The sequence below is a fragment of the Jatropha curcas genome, chromosome 7, assembly GCF_041381405.1.
Source record: "Jatropha curcas cultivar XTBG-Jc1 chromosome 7, XTBG_Jcur_1.0, whole genome shotgun sequence".
Classification (NCBI taxonomy): Eukaryota; Viridiplantae; Streptophyta; class Magnoliopsida; order Malpighiales; family Euphorbiaceae; genus Jatropha; species Jatropha curcas.
The window spans coordinates 1846785-1864807 of record NC_143157.1 but is presented as its reverse complement, the minus strand read 5'-3'; the positions used below and the strand labels follow the sequence as shown (position 1 = coordinate 1864807).

Below are 18023 nucleotides of genomic sequence, written 5' to 3'. Positions count from 1 at the left end.
TTCATTATCCCATTTTATTTACACAGTTTAACAAAATAAATATATTAAAAATTCAGTTAATAAAAATTATTTTATCTTTTCATATCTATTCATTTAATAAATAATTATATAAATTACTCTAAAGAATAAAATATTTTTAAATATATAAATTTACAAATTACAAGCGTTTTGGGACATCCAAATGAACTAAATAAATAAAATACGATCGAGGAAGTATTAGTTAACAGTGGTTTTTTTTTATATAAAAGCTAAAAAACATATTACTGTAAATAGAAGGAAAGAGAGTCCTCCTATTTTATCGAATTTGTGTTTTGAGAAACCAAAAACATTTACCAAGTTATACAGACCCACAGCTTTTTCTTCTCAGCTGCTCGCCTCCTTTAACTTAAAACCCTAGCTAAAGTTCAAAATCCCCAAATCTACAGCTAACAAGAAAACAAACAATCAACCGATCAACCATGGGAACTCACACGCCAAACCTCGAGTGCCGGATGTACGAAGCCAAGTATCCGGAGGTTGACATGGCGGTGATGATTCAGGTGAAAAACATAGCTGACATGGGCGCATATGTTTCACTTCTCGAGTACAATAACATTGAGGGTATGATTTTGTTCTCTGAGCTATCCCGACGTAGGATTCGTAGTGTAAGCAGTTTAATCAAGGTTGGCCGCATTGAGCCTGTGATGGTGCTTCGTGTCGATAAGGAGAAGGGCTATATCGACTTGAGCAAGAGGAGGGTTAGTGAGGAAGATATTCAAGCCTGTGAAGAGAGGTATAATAAGAGCAAGCTTGTTCACTCTATTATGCGTCATGTTGCTGAGACTATGGGCATCGATTTAGAGGTATTGTTCTTTTCCTTCTTTTCCCGGAAATTTTTTCTTTTATTTTTCAAATTTGATGTCAATTTTTCATATATTTGGGAAATCTTTTGTGAATTTTATGAAACCAGTGATTGCGTTTATATAAAGCTTCCCTGTAAACTACTTAATAGTATAGGCATCTAATTTTGATTGCCTTGCAATATCTACTAGAGCTGCTAAAATCATAGTCTAGTGCACTGCAACCATCAATTTCTTATTGTTTGTGTGGTTTGAGAGAGTGAAAGATAAGAGATTTCAATCTATTTGCTTTAGAGAGACATCAGCATCTGTTTATTTGAGAGTTCTTTGAAACGAAGTCCAATTGAAAATCTGATTAAGGACAATTCTGTATTGTTAATGGCTGAACTTACGCCTTAATTTTAATCCCAGCAACATCCATTTAGCAGGCAGCCTTAAGTTAAAGCTTGCTTAGACTCGGCTTTATAATATTTGTTATAGGTAGGATGCGTGTTATGCACATTATGAATTATAATATTAGGGTTTAGCAGTTGATGATGTTATAATAATTACAAGGGATGGAAAGTATCTTTATTAAATCTAATCTTACTTTTACTGTTTGTATGTGAATCAGTAGCTCAGTATAAGGTTAACAACTTGACTGCAACTATTAGTATAAGGTTACAAGCTAATCAACGCTTGGTAATACACATTTTGAACCCTAGTAGGCTTCCTTGCCTTGTCATTTCCACTATTTTACTTTTTCATGGAAATCTGCAGAATAGATGTTAAAAAGGGAATTCTGATTGAATAGGGTAAAACAATTCAACAATAACATCTAAAATTTTTTCTATGGGTTTCTTACATGATAATGAATATGGAAGTCCTATGGCAAGTTAAAGCTTATTGTACCGGATCACTTTTTGTCATGCTTCTTCCTTGAGACGCTCATCTCTTCGAGGGCAAACATCTGTTCTCATGATCAAGCATTTGAATACAATTGTAATTATTGTATGTTTAACCAACTTAGTTTCTTACAACAGGAATTATACATCCATATTGGCTGGCCTTTGTACCGTAAATATGGGCATGCTTTTGAGGTGAGAATGCTTACATTTTATGGAGTTGTTTTTTAATATCTTATAAAGTTGTTCAGGAAGACTTAAGGTGAGTGATGTGCAGGCGTTCAAGATAATTGTAACTGATCCTGATTCAGTTTTGAATTCCCTCACACGTGAAGTCAAAGAGGTTGGCCCTGATGGACAGGAGGTGAGGCTTGTTTGCTAAACTCCCTTTTCACAATTTTGATTATGACTAGAGATCACTAAGATTTTACATTGCCGTATAGGTTACCAAGGTAGTGCCTGCTGTGTCAGAAGATGTGAAAGATGCTTTGGTAAAAAATATTAGGAGAAGAATGACACCTCAACCATTGAAGATTCGGGCTGATATTGAAATGAAATGTTTCCAGTTTGATGGTGTTCTTCACATTAAGGTTACTTTCATTTTCTTCCTTTCTTTTTTACATCAATCAATTCCCTATTCTTTGGTTGGCATTCATTCAATTTACCATGACATTATTGTTTATTGTGAATATGTTCTCTATTTGCAAGGCAGCATTATGTTTCACAGAGTTCTCACTTTGTATTATTATTATTTTTTTTGTTCACTTCACAGGATGCAATGCGGAAAGCTGAGGCTGCAGGCAATAAAGACTGTCCAGTGAAAATTAAACTGGTTGCTCCACCACTTTATGTTCTCACCACGCAAACCCTAGACAAGGTTAGACTTTTGCCTATAGGAAAACATAAAATTCCTTGTGTTCTCATAAAGCTGTTTAGGTTCTTTCGCGTTGGTTACGCTTGGTGCACTCTCTCTATTACCCGAGTGTCATGGTATGAAGTTTATTTCATGTTTAATTGAGATAGAGATACAGAAAGAGATTACAAAAATATGCTAGAGAAATGGGAAATTTTATACTATCATAGTTATTAAAGGTGCAAGATGCATTGAAATGCAAAGTGGTCTGGAAGCCTAGTCGCAAGGTGCAGTTGTGCACTTGAGTGACATGAGGTGCAAAAGAAATGAAATGGGATAATTAAAACTGTATAACTACATCTATAGTCATACTAATAGCCTAAAACAAGGAAAGCTATATAAGACATCTACACATATTGTCATATTCATACATAAAACATTTATGATTCTTGCATAGGCTTTTTAAAATCTAAATAAAAGAAAGTATAGATGTTAAATTGTTTTTTTAACCCTTTTCTAAGGTAATAAAGTTGAACTAATTTTTTATGGAAAAAGAAAGTTAGGCTATGACATTTAGCATAGGCTTTCTACAAACAGGAAAGTCCAATCATGTCTGCCAAATCATAGGAAAACGCAATGTTAGAGAGGAAAAGGAAAGGTTGTCAGAGTTATATTAAATCTCAAAATATGAAAACTCAACTTAAATAGGAAGTGAAAGTCAGGTCATTACAACCAAATCTTATTAGCTGGTCAAATCTGAAGCTTATATTTTTTTGTAAGAGCTGTAATCTTATATATATATATATATGCAACTTTGTATATATATAAGTTAATCCCTAAAATATTGCAAAGGGGATCCTAGATGAAACAACTTAGAGAAAGAAAAAAACAGCATTCATACAGAGCAAATATAATGGAGGTGCGCCCCTTATGCTGCTTGAGGTGCACGCCTGATGCGTCTCACATCGCCCGCGGAGTACATCTTGGGCTAGTGTATAAGGCTGGGTTCAGTCCTTCCTCTACAAGCTAGCTTTTGGGGCAAAGTTAAGGGTCCAGTCCCTTGTTATTTGGTATCAGAGCTCTGGCTCTGTACATCGCCTGCGGAGTACATCCTGGCTAGTGTATAAGGCTGGGTTCAGTCCTTCCTCTACGAGCTAGCTTTTGTGGCGAAGTTAATAAGGGACTGGACCCTAACTTCGCCCCAAAAGCTAGCTCATAGAGGAAGGTCTGAACCCAGCCTTATACACTAGCCAGGATGTACTCCGCGGGCGATATGAGACGCATCATCCCCACCCCCATAAGACCCGATTGCCTCAGTCGGCATTCTGACAACCCCATGAGACACCGACCCTACGGAGCCAGAGCTCTGATACCAAATGATAAGGGACAGAACTCCTAACTTTGCTCCAAAAGCTAGCTCGTAGAGGACGATTGAACCCAGCCTTATATACTAGCCCAGGATGTACTCCGCGGGCGATGTGGGGTGCATCAACGCCTGTGGTAGATCACCAGCCTTCTTTGAGGGTTTGAGGTGCTACTTGGGGCTTGTACCTGAGTCTTGTCTTTAATAACTTTGCTCACTATCTGTTATTGGTAATTTGTACCTTGTGTCAGTGAATAGAGTGGCAGCAAATGCATTCTGCATGGCATTTGCTGTTTACGCTGAGCATTTATTGCATTGCTTATAGTTTGGAATTTTGGATCCCTTTTTGTAGTCATCACATATTAAATTGTTTTGATTCTGGTCCCAGTACTATGTGCCTTTTGTTCCTATCCTTTTCACAACTTATGTTGAAGATGTTTCTTTTCTTATTTTCATTTCTGCTCTTTTGAACTTCTGCTGATTGGCAAAATACGTTTAGGGATACGTCCAGGGATAGTCATTTGATTTCTTTGTGATGTGTATTGTACTTTGCCTAATCAAGTTCATGGTAGCGTATTGTCTGCTGTCAAATTTGCTTAGTTGCCTCAGGAGACAGTAGTTTGTTACAGGTCTTTGTGCTATATCTGTTTATGCTAGTTAATTTGAGCTATCCTAAATTTGCCTGGTGTTGTGTTGCAGAAACTCTTACCATAATCTTTCTATCTTCTAATTGACATAAGCTCTATTTTATGTGATGTATTGTTTGATTAAGAACAGATGTTAACTTGGCCTCAGCAGCTTGATTATAAGCTGATGTGTCTTTCATGATTCTATTTTTAATGCTTATACTGTGATTATTCACTAAAGTAGAAGTTGAAGCTGTCAGCTGTCTATTTTTTGGTTGGAAAGTCACTGGTTTTATGCCTGGCAACATTGCTGACAAGGCATTTCTTGTTCCATTTTTCATTTAGGAGCAAGGTATATCAGTTCTCAGCAAGGCAATAGCTGCATGCACGGAAGCAATAGAGCAGCAAAAGGGGAAGCTTGCTGTGAAGGAGCCGCCGAGAGCAGTGAGTGTCGATCTTTTATTTTCCACATTTAATTTCTATTTGTTTAAATACCTTGAGTTCATTTTTGCATGCAAACACACGCATATATATAGGCACACGAGGGTTTGATTCAATTAAATTCAGTTTTCAATTGTTACAAACATGTAAATATCCTTTTGGTGCTTGTCTGATTTTGTGCATTTATTTAGGTGAGTGAAAGAGATGATAAATTGCTTGCTGAGCACATGGCTAAGTTACGAAATGACAATGAAGAGGTTAGTGGGGATGAAGATAGTGAGGAAGAAGAAGATACAGGGATGGGAGATGTTGACGTGGAAAATGCTGCACCTGGCATTATGGAGTAGAAAAGGAAGCAAACATGGTTTGTTCTTGTTTTTGTTTGGACACAAATTTTTGGACATACACTATGGCGGTTGTAGAAAAATGCTTTGCGTATATTGTATGCTTGAGCTGTTTTGCCAAAATACTTGATCGATGAGAGGATTCTTGTGGAGGATACAGAGCACCTTATTACTTCAAAACATTAATCAGATTGCTATTGTGCTAAAATTGTTCTCTTTCTTTCTCTCCTACCTATCTTGCCATTGCTGTTGTACTTCTGTGGACGAGTGGCTCGACTAATTTCCACTGCTCACTGGTAATTGGCATATCTGCATGTTGTGACTGTTTTGGGGTGGTAAACCCAACCCAAAAGCCGGAAAAAGTCTCAAAAGACATACAGGCACAAAGGCGCTCCATAGCGATAATCAAAGAATGTTGTATCATAATGGCGATCTCATAAAAATCAATGCTTCTTATGCTGAGAATGTTCTTTTACTGAATGCAACGGCCACGATAATGAGCTTGGTATTAATATACAGGTGTATCAGGTTCTGAAGTTCACAATCTGTTCTTGTTTTTGCTATATGCATAAATAATTGAATAATCAAAGAGTATATATACTAAGTTTTCATTCATAGTAAATAGTATCAAATCCTAATAAAGATGAAACTGGAATGTAGCATTCAGGCATCGCTTACACGATCACAAGATGGACTGGCCCGCAGCAGTACCTTGACCAACGCAATAGAAGCAAGCCCAACAGCCTAGACTCAACCGTCTTCCAAAAGGAGATGCGGCTCCATCAAAGAGACAGTTAGCTCATTTGCAGGCTGTTAGCTCATTTGCAAACATATCTGGGCGGGATTACCACATATCTTTCAGTTACCTCATTTGCAGACAGTTAGCTCATTTGCAAACATATCTGGGCGAGATTACCACATATCTTTCAGGCTAAGGAATGTCTCTTATTACATGAATTTAATTTTCATTTCATTCGACAAGAACACCGTTCTACAGAATATAACCCATACGCCTTTAGGTTTGTTGAACGACACCCAATATTCAGGAGATCTAGACGTTTGCTATTTTCAAGCAGAGGTACCGTTTACAGCTCAATCCTCCGTAAGTTGCATTTGGTCAATTAGCAATGCAAGAAAATGTACATAAGATGTTGCCTCAAACTCGAAGTTGATAAAATCTGGACCCATTTGGATTGCTATCAAGTTCATCAACTGTTTGTACAGCAAACCATCTATTATCACACTATAAAGTTTCAGAACTACTAAAATTAAACATCGATCGAAGTGAATCTCCATCAGTCTTTTTCAATCTGATTCCTGGTGTTCTTATTTTCTCTTGCTATTACTAGGATTACACTCACTCATCAATTGGTATTGCCAGTGTTTAGTAGTAGGTTTTGGATCAAAATTAAAAGCAGTCTTGCTGGATTAATTGCTTAAGAGTTTTCCATGAATCCAAACAAAAACTTCAAATCTGAGTTCTTTTCAAAATTTGTTTTAGCTCATAAAGAAATTACTGGTAGTCAAGTTCATTATGTCAGTAAAGATATTTCTAAGTTTGGCTTAAAATCTATTAATTGCAACAATAATGATAAACGAGCCCTATGCCTTCTATACACATGCTTCTACATAATGTCCAGTATTAAGGCCAGGGGTGATTTCTGTTTGAGGTTTAATCTTCCATCTATTATATATATTTCTGGTTGATTTCTGATTGACTACCAGAAATATCTGAATCACTCATTCTCCTCCAAACCCCTAGACATGGGTTTAAATGCGGCCAAAATCACAGCAACTTTACAAGCAAGAAACCCAATCATTCCAGCCAAAAGTTCTTTTGGAGTCAATTCCATTGGAAGATCGTCAAGGCTATACTTCACTGCTACAGAGCTGAATCCTATTGCCAATGCCAGACCTAATACTGGTCCCTTAAACGCTCTAAATAGCTGATCAATCCTGCTTGTATTTCCAGAAATTGGCAGTGAAGCTGGTAATCCATCAACAGATCTTTGCAATAACAACAAATATAAGAAACCAATATTTCCACCAATAAGGAATGCCAAAGCTTCATTTTCTCCAGCTGAGACATTTGCTATTACTGAACCAACAAAAACAAGAGCAGCGTCATAAGATAACAAAGATAGTTTCAAATCAGCATACTCTCTCATGCTTTCCTCATTAGAAATCCTGCCACCAGACACTGATGTCAATTCCGAAGGGCTTTTACTGAGGATATTGAATGGGTCAATCCCAGATAATTCTGAAACATGTGTAGGTCTTAATTCCACCAAAGATATGTCACTCCCCTCTCCGAGCAAGACATCGTCAGCTTCAAAATCATATTGGACGCTAGTAAAATGAATCTTCTCTCCATCATTTCCTTCCAATGAAGATTGACTAGATATGACTGTAAGGCTCACCCCACCTAATCTCCACTGACCTGACTTGGAAATTTAAGATAGAGGAAAGGAAAACCCATCGTTACAATGTTCAACAATAATGCAATCTAGAAATTATATATTCCAATGGTATCTCCAGAACCTATATTAATAATATGATTCTGGAGAATATTTCAGAAAGGTAAACCTCCGGACCCATGAATGGTGTGTTTTATATAATTATAAAAAAGGAAATATTTTTCTGAATGCATTTAAGCGTATGTAAAGGGGGCTCCCCAACAAATGTCCAACATAATTTTGGTGTGGAATATAAATACACTTAAAGGAGACCAACCTGATTCAACGCTGACCCAAAGAGCTTCAATCCTCTCCAATTTCGGTCCCTCAAAAGTGAATTCATCAACAGAACCTCTTTGGAAATGAAGTGAATCATTTTCAACCATGCCTGTGGATTCTGAATGATTGGACTTGAAAATTGCCGGTATTCTCTGCAATATAGAGTCACCATTTGTGTCTGTCAAGCATAGGAGTACTCCAGCATTCTGATCGCTCAAACTTGAGCCATAGACATTGCTTGTTTGTAGCTTGACCTTAAATAAAGAGCGAGATCTACCAATACAGATTGATTTAAAATCAGTCCCTTGTGAGATTTCACTGCAAACTTTCAGTTCTGTGGCTTCCAAAAGGCGTGTAGGTTTTGCATAGCCTTGAAAATCTGAAATAGATCATCATTAGTATTTATAAATGATATGTTGATAGCAGCATTCAACAAATCATAAAGAATGCTTGCATGTCATGCCAATGAAAACGGGTACGGAAGAGAAGCAGCCTGCATGGTACTAGTATGAATGAGATAAATTGATGCTATAAGCAAAAGCAAGATAGTTGACAATGTCTTCTGTACTGAGTATCCATGTAATTTGAAGTCTAATAGTATTTTGGAATGAACACGGATTGTTTATATCTAGTTAATTCACTGCATGTGAATTGATATCAGCTTTGCATCCAAATATTCAGAAAACAGAATACCTCATATTGTCTCACATCACAAGTTGTGCTTCCCCATAAATTATATTATAGATTGCAAAAGAATTTGTGTCATCTTTAAATACAAGGTTAAGCACAACTTGTCCAAAGAGACAAGTGCCTAGGACCTAGACAGGAATATGAGACATCATGTATGGACAAAAAGACTAGAGGCTGGCAATAAGCCCTGGCTACTGGTGCACACAGATGGGATGTATCTGAGATCCTACCAGATGGATTTGTCTAATGTCAATTAATTGTTCTTTAAATGCATGATCTGTCCCTCAAACTCAAAATATTGTCCAGTGTCCCAAATTAATTGATCTTAACCTGCCTCTGTTTTTGATATTATATTGTACTGCAGTATCCATTACCGTGGAAATGCTAAGCACCATAGATAATATGTCGGTAATGAAAGCGGGTTGCTGACGTCTATAGATTGATAGGCACACTAAAATAGTATGTTAATTAGCATTTAAATGGTTCTTTCTGTATTTGAAACCAGGCCAAGAATGGTAAATTAGTTTGTGATATCTATAAAATGATCTCTTCAGAAATTAGATAATCATAATAGTACAACAGAAAATCCATATGGATTGCATATCCTGAATGAAGTCAATGCATTCCTCCTCTTCTTTAAAATAGGATGTTAATATTAAGTTACATGGTGATCACTGCAGAATAAAGACATTAGCATAAAAAAGTAACAACAATAAAGCCAACCCAGAACACACAAGCCAGATAAAATAGATTCAATAAGGAAGGGATGATTGGTTCCCATTCATACTTAAGAAAACCATCATAAGCTCCATTAATATCACAATGCACTTGTAGGTCTACGAGGACATTCTTCCTAGCTGGATTGTAATAGACACTCTTTGACAATCAAAGAGAGACCTACATATTCCAACACATTCAATTCAAATACTGATGGTTACACACATAGCCCTCCAATACAAAACCATTGGCACTTTTGTATTCTTGGCTCATCAGACTCCGACTGAGGTTTGAACTTGCAAACTCAACCAGGAGATGACCCCATTACCATTGAGCCCAAAACTAATTAGTTGGAATCCATTTTTTCTTTTTTTTTTTTTTTTTTTTTTTTTTTAATGATTCTATTGAGATCATTTAAATGATAATATCAAGGATACTTTAAAACCAACTTCAAAACATATCTACAGCTGTGTTTTTAGAAGATACATAACTATCCATTAAAGCAAAAGGAATGAGACTTTGTTAGACCAGCTCTCCACTTATTTATCCATTTATCATCCATCTATCTATAAGAACAATGACTTCCCCAATTTATTATTTTTAATATACATAATGTATTCTGATTTTAATAACAATATTATATTTAGTTGAATGAAACTCATCTGAGTGAGTAAATCAATTTTATTTGCTCATTTCCATGCTTGCAAACCTGTATTCAAACAGAGGCATTTTGAAAGAATTGGAGTGCTTTACAAAACATTACTTCATTTCGTCTAATGACAGTGAATTCTATCCTTAAAAATAAAATCATATCATTCGACTCAATTAAGAAGTGTAAAACACATTATCTAAAATTTATCACAAAGTCAACGGCAATGAATTATATTAATGGAATTGAATTCTTCACATGATATGTACAGGGCAGAGCGAGAAATTCATAGAATTAGAAGGGTACTAAAGGCACTAATTCTAGAATATTATCAGAAAATCCTGAAATCAATTAAACTCGAGAAGCACTAAAAACATATTTTTCGTACCTTGAGGAGATTAAACTTTGCCTTCCAGGCGAAGGTTACTCCCCTTATACCGAAGAAAAGAACATATTTTTTATGAAAAAGAAGGTAGCGAAGATTAGATGAAATTGTTACCTTGGAAATTGGACTGTTTATAACACTTGATGATAACAAAGCGAGAGCGATGTTGCTCATATTGGATTAAAAACCTACTTCTTCTTCTCCTAAGGCGAGTAGGTAGCGTCGGATGTTTCCTCTTCTTTTGGAGACTATTTTGGTTTACTGTAAATATAGCATGACTCAGAGAAACTGCCTCCATGGCCATGCCTCGACTACTACGCACGAACAAACAGTACAGAGAGTGGTTAGCAGTTTAACTGCCTACAAATATTGTTTTCTGATTTCTATCAATATAAGTTACAAGCCACCGTCACTTGCGTTTGTAGTCCAACGGTTAGGATAATTGCCTTCCAAGACGCAGCGAGTAAATTTTAATTTTCGATACAGCTCTAATATATATGTACCGTATGTATTCTTCTTTTGAGCCATTAAGTTTATAATAAGTTTTACTGTTTTTGAACTCCTGCATAATATTTGAATTTATGAATTTTATCGTTTGATCCCATTGTACTCCGGAAACTTATAGCATTGGTCCTGATAAACCCCAAAATATGTTTGAGAATGTAATTCTATAAAAGCTAAAACTACAAAAATACTTTAAATTTTGCGACTTATTGTGAAATTACCTTAATTTAACACTTGTATTTTGGGCACATCACTTTATAAACTTAGATATATTGTCATTCTATTTTCAAATTGAGGCTATGGTTTTAAATAAAATAATATAAATATGGGACCTACTACATAATCGGTTAACCTAATAAAAAACTCGCAAAATGCTCCGCTTTGACTAGCCACAATTACCCATCACTTTCTCTTTCTCAAACCTCCATTGATCTTCATTGTAAAGGGAGCGTGGATAACATCATTATTGACTATAAAGATCTCGTGGTTGTTTAGCATAGACTTATTATTTCTTTAACAATCATAATAATTGTTCAAATTACCAAGTCCAACCATGTTCAATTTGTATACATGCAAATCCAATCACAATTAAACGACTAATCTTTTATTTGATGATAATTGCACATTGAAAAGGGTAAAAGAAGGCACACCATTTGGCTGCTTGTATTGTGACATCCTACCGAGTTGAGTCTTTGCATTGAGTCGAGTCTTGCATTGAGTTGAGTCGAGTTGAACCAAACCTGGTTGGGGTAGAAAGAGATTAGAAGTGGACTTATTTGCATATAAAGGTTAGGACTTGTTTGCATTAAAATATACAGCTTGTGTATTAAGTTGTAGCCTTTGTACACTTGAGGTACCAATTGGGGAGTTTACACAGCCAAGTCATTTCATCTAGAGACTACCCGTTCTTATCAACTCACTTTCCCATTTTCCCGTTTCTCCTTCTCTTCTTACTTGTCCCGCCCATTTTCTTTCAATTGTCAACATAGTTAAGCATTAAGTCAACTTCAAGTAAGTAGAATTCCTTGAAGTGTGATGTTATTTCCTATTTCATTTAGTTCTATTGGAGATGAGTTATGAGAATTCTTGTGTATAGGAGAAGAAAGTTCAAAAGGTGTAGAAAAGAGAAGCTGAAACAGAGGTCAAGCTTTTGACGTCAAGGTTTGATATCTCTTGATTTTTATCATCTTCTTTGCATGAGAATTTGTGAAGTGTGTTGCTATTGAGACAATATATTGCTTTATGTTGGAGAATGGTAGTGGTGAGAAAACAGGGGAGGTATTGAGTTTATGTTGAAAACAGGGGAGGACTTCATCTTGATTTTGACCCCAGTTAATGATGGAATTAGGAAGTGTCATAGAAGAGTTATTTGTTCCTCTATGTGTTAGCTTTGCATGGGTTTTTGAATCACCCAAATTGGATTTGTATATTGAGAGATATGACCAAAAGAGTGCAGACTGCGCAGGCTGGAAACGCGTCGCGACCTGGCACTGCGTAGGCTGGAAGCACGTCGCGCGCTCGCGACTTTGCACTGTGTGCGCGCGACTTCCACTTCAAACTCACTGACTCTCATTTTGCCCTTCTCGCGCTCGCGACCTTGCAAGACGCGATCGCGAAGTTGGCCCTTGGCCTGGAAGCGCTCGCGACTTGCACTGCGCGCTCGCGTAGTTGGCATGAAAACTCACTGTCTCTCATTTGGCACACTACGCGCTCGCGACTTTCAAGTATGCGATCGCGACTTGTGCCTGATAACACACTGTCTCTTATTTTCTGCATCTCGCGCTCGCGACTTCCACAGGCGCGCTCGCGACTTGGTTTTTCCTGCATTTTTGGACTTTCTTTTTCTATGTAATTGGGTTCTTTGCTCAACTTGTATGCATCCAATCATTTCAAAACAAAAAGACAACATTAGAACATGTATCAAAACAACATCCAAGCATGCAAATGATGTGAAATCACATGAACATTATAATTTATGAAGTGATGAACTATTACTATGATGTTGTGTTATACATTTGACATACCAACATTATGCTCCATTGAGGTTAGGTAGAAACCATGTCGATAAGGCCATGTCGCGACATAGGATAGCAGATCTGCGCCTCATACAGTTTGTTACTCCGGCTACAGGCCGTTGAGTGGATATGATTATATGGGCCATAGCAGCCAAGTATACAGTATTCATCCAGTTTATACAGTTTTTCTTATCACCTCGGTTTTGCTATAACCTTATGGAGCCATACAGATATCTGGATATAATATTGCATATATCATACAGATAAATGAAAGATATCATGATATGTGTGCTTATATGTGCCTTGTGTGCCTACATAATTCCTTATATACAAGTATGTGCTTTATTGTTTCTTTCCTTGTTGAGATATCCACTGAGCTTTATTTGCTCAGCGAGTTACCTGTTTAACTCGCAGGTTTTGAGACTGGTCCGTAGAGGGTCCGTTTACAACTGCTGCCGTTCATCTGTAGAAGACCCGGTCTTCAGGGTAGAAACTCATTTTGTTATTGTTTTTTGGCATGTACAGGGCACACAGTTGGGCCCAATCCATTTTGTAAACAGTATCATGTCTTGTAAATATTCAGTACATTATTACTATAAGCAAGCTCAGCATGATATTAGATTCATTATACATTATGGTTTCAGCATGTCAGTTCATTCAGTCAACCAGTTTGTAGCGTCTCCGCTCGGTTTATTCGGGTTTACGGGTGGACCGGGAAGGGATGTTACAAATTTTGGTATCAGAGCCCTAGGTTCAGTTTCCCTGGGCTTGCATTCATAAGTCAGTATAGTGTACATGCCATGACTACCCTGATGAACTAAGCAGTTGTTGTTCTTTTAGGAGGATGTCACAAGAGGGTGAGAGTGAGTCACACGCCTCCAGAGCAGTGGAGGGTGAGGCTCCAGCAGCACCAGGTCAAGAGGCATTATTAAAGCAACTTGCAGATACTTTCAGACAGATTGCAGGAGTGATACCTCAAGCACCAGTCATAATAGAAAGAGACAGAAAGCCCCCACTGGAGAAGCTTAGAAAATATGGTGCAAAGGAATTCAAAGCGAGCAAAGATGATAGTCCCGAAGTAGCTGAGTACTGGCTAGATGGGACATCGAGAGTTCTAGAACAATTGCAGTGTACAGCAGAAGACAAGTTGAATTGTGCCACTTCATTGCTGATAGAAGAGGCATATACATGGTGGACCACTGTGCAACAGAGAGTAACAGCAGATCAGCGGACTTGGCAATTCTTCTTGGATGAATTCAAGAAGAAGTTCATCACCGAGGCTTACCTAGATGCGAGAAGGAAGGAGTTCTTATACCTGCGACAGAATAGAATGGCTGTAACTGAATATGAAAGAGAATTCACTAGACTAAGCAGGTATGGTAAACAGATAGTGGCTACAGAAGCCGAAAGGTGTAAAAAGTTCCAAGAAGGTCTAAATGATGAGATTCAGATGGGAGTGGTAGCTTCCAGATTCAGAGAATTCTCAGCTTTGGTAGAGGCAGCTCAGGAGATAGAGCGAATTCAGGCCAGTCAGCGTACCAGGCGCCAGCGGACTCAGCAGAGGAGAGACCAAACTCCGAGTGCACCGAGTACACATCAGCCGGAGAGTAAGAGATTCAGAGGTGCTAGTAGTTCAGCTGGTTCTAGACCTTCCTTTAGCCAAGGCGCAGCTAGGGGTGCTAACATGCTAGCGGTATCAGTTGTGGCTAGTTCCGCCGGTGGTAGTAGAGGTTCAGGCAGAGGAACTGGTAGAGGCACCAGTAGAGGTGCAGAGACAGCCGGTTATCCTTTTCCACCTTGTGAGCATTGTGGCAGACGGCATGGTGGAGATTGTTGGTTGGTGACTGGTAAATGTTGGATATGCGGAGCATCAGACCATCAGAAGAAAGACTGTCCTAAGAGGGCAAGAGTTCCTACACAGTTCATAGCAGGCAGAGGTAGAGGTGAGAGCTCCGGAGGGCAGAGACAACAATCAGAGACTGTGGATAGACCCGATACTAGAGGTCCAGCCAGGGTTTATGCTATGCGAACCAGAGAAGAGGAGGAAGCTCCAGATGTAATAGTTGGTGAGTTTTCTCTAGGTGGTCATACAGTTTATGCTTTAATTGATCCTGGATCATCACATTCATACATTAGTGTACCTAAACCTTGGGTTAAAGGGTTAGAAGTTGCATATGTGAGTCAGGGTATGGTAGTTACTAATCCACTAGGTGATGTAGTAAAAACCCATACAGTGATCGAAGGATGCCCAATTGTTATACATGGAAAAGAGTTTCCAGGAGATCTTATGGAGTTGCCATTTAGAGAATTTGATGTTATTTTGGGTATGGATTGGCTATCCAGACATCAGGCTATAGTTGATTGTGCAAAGAAAAGGGTGACATTATATACTACAGCAGGGGAAGAGATAATAGTAGTCGGGAAGCGGCGAGATTTTCTGGGTAATGTAATATCAGCCATGACAGCAAAGAGATTAATTCAGAAGGGTTGTGAAGCATACTTGGTATGTGCATTACAAGCAGAGAAAGAACAGTCAAAAGTGCAAGACATACCAACAGTGTGTGATTATCCAGATGTATTTCCAGAACAGTTACCAGGGTTACCACCAAGGAGGGAAGTGGAGTTTACTATAGATGTCTATCCTGGAGCAGCACCAGTATCAATTGCCCCTTACAGAATGGCACCAGCAGAGCTAAAAGAGTTAAAGATTCAGCTGCAGGAGTTATTAGACGAAGGCTTTATCAGACCCAGTGTATCACCTTGGGGAGCACCGGTATTATTTGTAAAGAAGAAAGATGGATCATTTAGATTGTGCATTGACTACAGACAACTGAACAAACTGACAATCAAGAATAAGTATCCATTGCCTCGTATTGATGATTTGTTTGATCAATTAAAGGTGCAGGTATGTTTTCTAAAATCGACCTCAGGTCGGGATACCATCAGGTGCGAATAAAGGAAGAAGATATCGCTAAGACTGCATTCAGGACCCGATATGGTCACTATGAATTTTTAGTCATGCCATTCGGGCTCACAAATGCACCAGCGGTTTTCATGGACCTCATGAACCGCGTGTTTCATTCATATTTAGATCAGTTTGTGGTGGTGTTCATAGATGACATTTTGGTCTACTCCAGAGACAGGGTTGAACATGATAAACATTTGCGGATCGTACTTCAGACATTGAGGGATAAACAGCTGTATGCCAAGCTCAGTAAGTGTGAGTTTTGGCTGGAAGAAGTTTCTTTCTTAGGACATGTGGTATCATCGGAGGGTATCAGAGTGGATCCTAAGAAGATTGAAGCTATTGTTAATTGGAGACCACCCAGAAATGTTACAGAAGTTCGCAGTTTTCTGGGTTTAGCCAGTTATTACAGAAGGTTCGTAAAGGGATTCTCTATCATTTCATCACCTTTAACAAGATTATTGAAGAAAGCAGTTGTATTTCAATGGGATGATAGATGTCAGCAGAGTTTTGACACTTTGAAGAAAAAGTTGACTGAAGCACCAGTGTTGACCCAGCCAGTGTCAGGTAAAGACTTTGAGATTTACAGTGATGCTTCTCATATTGGGTTAGGATGTGTACTTATGCAAGACAGGAAGGTGGTAGCTTATGTCTCCAGACAGTTAAAGCCACATGAATTGAATTATCCAACCCATGATTTAGAACTGGCAGCTATTGTTCTAGCATTCAAAGTATGGCGGCATTATCTGTATGGTGAAAAGTGTCACATTTACATGGATCATCAAAGTTTAAAGTATTTACCAACACAGAAAGATTTGAATTCAAGACAACGGAAGTGGATGCAGATTCTGGCTAATTATGATTATGTCATTAATTACCATCCGGGCAAAGCTAATGTGGTAGCTGATGCCCTTAGCCGGAAATCATTGTTTGCTTTGAAAGCAATGAGAATTCGCATGGAGTTGCAACAGCAGGGAGTGATTCTAGCACAGATGCAAATACAGCCATCTTGGGTTCAGGAAGTTGCAGAAGCACAGAAGAAAGATGCACAAACAGTACTATGGGTGAAACAAGTACAGGAAGATCATGGTGGGAAATTCAGATTGGATAACAGTGGAGTCTTATTCTATGAAGACAGAGTTGTTGTACCGCAGACAGGCGAGCTTAGACAAAAGATTTTGCATGAAGCTCATAACAGTCCCTATACAATGCATCCCGGTAGTACCAAGATGTATCAAGATTTGAAGAAAGGCTATTGGTGGCCGGGCATGAAGAACGATATTGTACATGTTGTAACAAGATGTTTAACATGTCAACAAGTAAAAGCAGAACATCAACTGCCATCTGGGTTACTTCATCCAATAACAGTGCCAACATGGAAGTGGGATCAGATCACGATGGATTTTGTTACTGGATTACCTCAGACGCAGCGGAAGCATGATGCAGTATGGGTGGTTGTGGACAGATTAACTAAATCTGCACACTTTTTACCAGTTAGGATGGACTATTCTCTAGCCAAGTTAGCCGAAATTTATGTTAGAGAAATAGTTCGACTACATGGAGTTCCATCATCCATTATATCTGATCGTGATCCAAGGTTTACATCGAAGTTTTGGGGTAAACTGCAGGAAGCATTAGGAACGAAATTGCATTTTAGCACTGCATTTCATCCTCAAACAGATGGCCAATCAGAGAGAGTCATTCAGATCCTGGAAGACATGATGAGAGCATGTGTCATAGAATTTGAAGGCAGTTGGGACAGATATGTACCTCTCATGGAATTTGCCTACAACAACAGCTACCAATCGAGCATTAAAATGGCACCATATGAAGCCTTGTATGGTAGACAATGCAGGACACCTGTGTGTTGGACAGAACTTAGTGAGAAGAAGATTTTGGGTCCAGATTTGGTTAGAGAAACTGAAGAGAAAGTGGAGATTATCAGAAAACGGCTGAAAGAAGCAAATGATCGACAGAAGTCTTATGCTGATTTAAAGAGAAGGGATATTGAGT

General features: G+C 38.2%; 2 protein-coding genes across 2 annotated transcripts; one reads left to right on the top strand and one right to left on the bottom strand.

The window, feature by feature from the left end:
- The first annotated feature begins 281 nt into the window (after positions 1-281).
- Positions 282-5558, top strand: LOC149494543 (eukaryotic translation initiation factor 2 subunit alpha homolog). Its single transcript, XM_089724104.1, has 7 exons — positions 282-842; positions 1862-1918; positions 2001-2087; positions 2167-2313; positions 2496-2600; positions 4911-5009; positions 5198-5558. The coding sequence occupies exons 1-7, from the start codon at positions 459-461 to the stop codon at positions 5351-5353; spliced, it is 1035 nt and encodes a 344-aa protein (XP_089580230.1). The 5' UTR covers positions 282-458; the 3' UTR covers positions 5354-5558.
- Positions 5559-6829: 1271 nt separating this feature from the next.
- On the bottom strand, positions 6830-10921 carry LOC149494542 (Lipase/lipooxygenase, PLAT/LH2 family protein). Its single transcript, XM_089724103.1, has 3 exons — positions 10641-10921; positions 8084-8464; positions 6830-7790 (listed from the first exon to the last, which is right to left on the bottom strand). The coding sequence occupies exons 1-3, from the start codon at positions 10828-10830 to the stop codon at positions 7087-7089; spliced, it is 1275 nt and encodes a 424-aa protein (XP_089580229.1). The 5' UTR covers positions 10831-10921; the 3' UTR covers positions 6830-7086.
- Positions 10922-18023: the final 7102 nt, after the last annotated feature.

Bases quoted from the DNA above. Each gene is read 5' to 3' on its own strand.
- LOC149494543 (XM_089724104.1), top strand. From the start codon at position 459: ATGGGAACTCACACGCCAAACCTCGAGTGCCGGATGTACGAAGCCAAG. The intron at 1,919-2,000 runs GTGAGAATGCTT...AGTGATGTGCAG, and splicing joins AATATGGGCATGCTTTTGAG to GCGTTCAAGATAATTGTAAC. The intron at 2,088-2,166 runs GTGAGGCTTGTT...ATTGCCGTATAG, and splicing joins TTGGCCCTGATGGACAGGAG to GTTACCAAGGTAGTGCCTGC.
- LOC149494542 (XM_089724103.1), bottom strand. From the start codon at position 10,830: ATGGCCATGGAGGCAGTTTCTCTGAGTCATGCTATATTTACAGTAAAC. The intron at 8,465-10,640 runs GTAACAATTTCA...GATCTATTTCAG, and splicing joins TAAACAGTCCAATTTCCAAG to ATTTTCAAGGCTATGCAAAA. The intron at 7,791-8,083 runs GTTGGTCTCCTT...TTTCCAAGTCAG, and splicing joins TTGGGTCAGCGTTGAATCAG to GTCAGTGGAGATTAGGTGGG.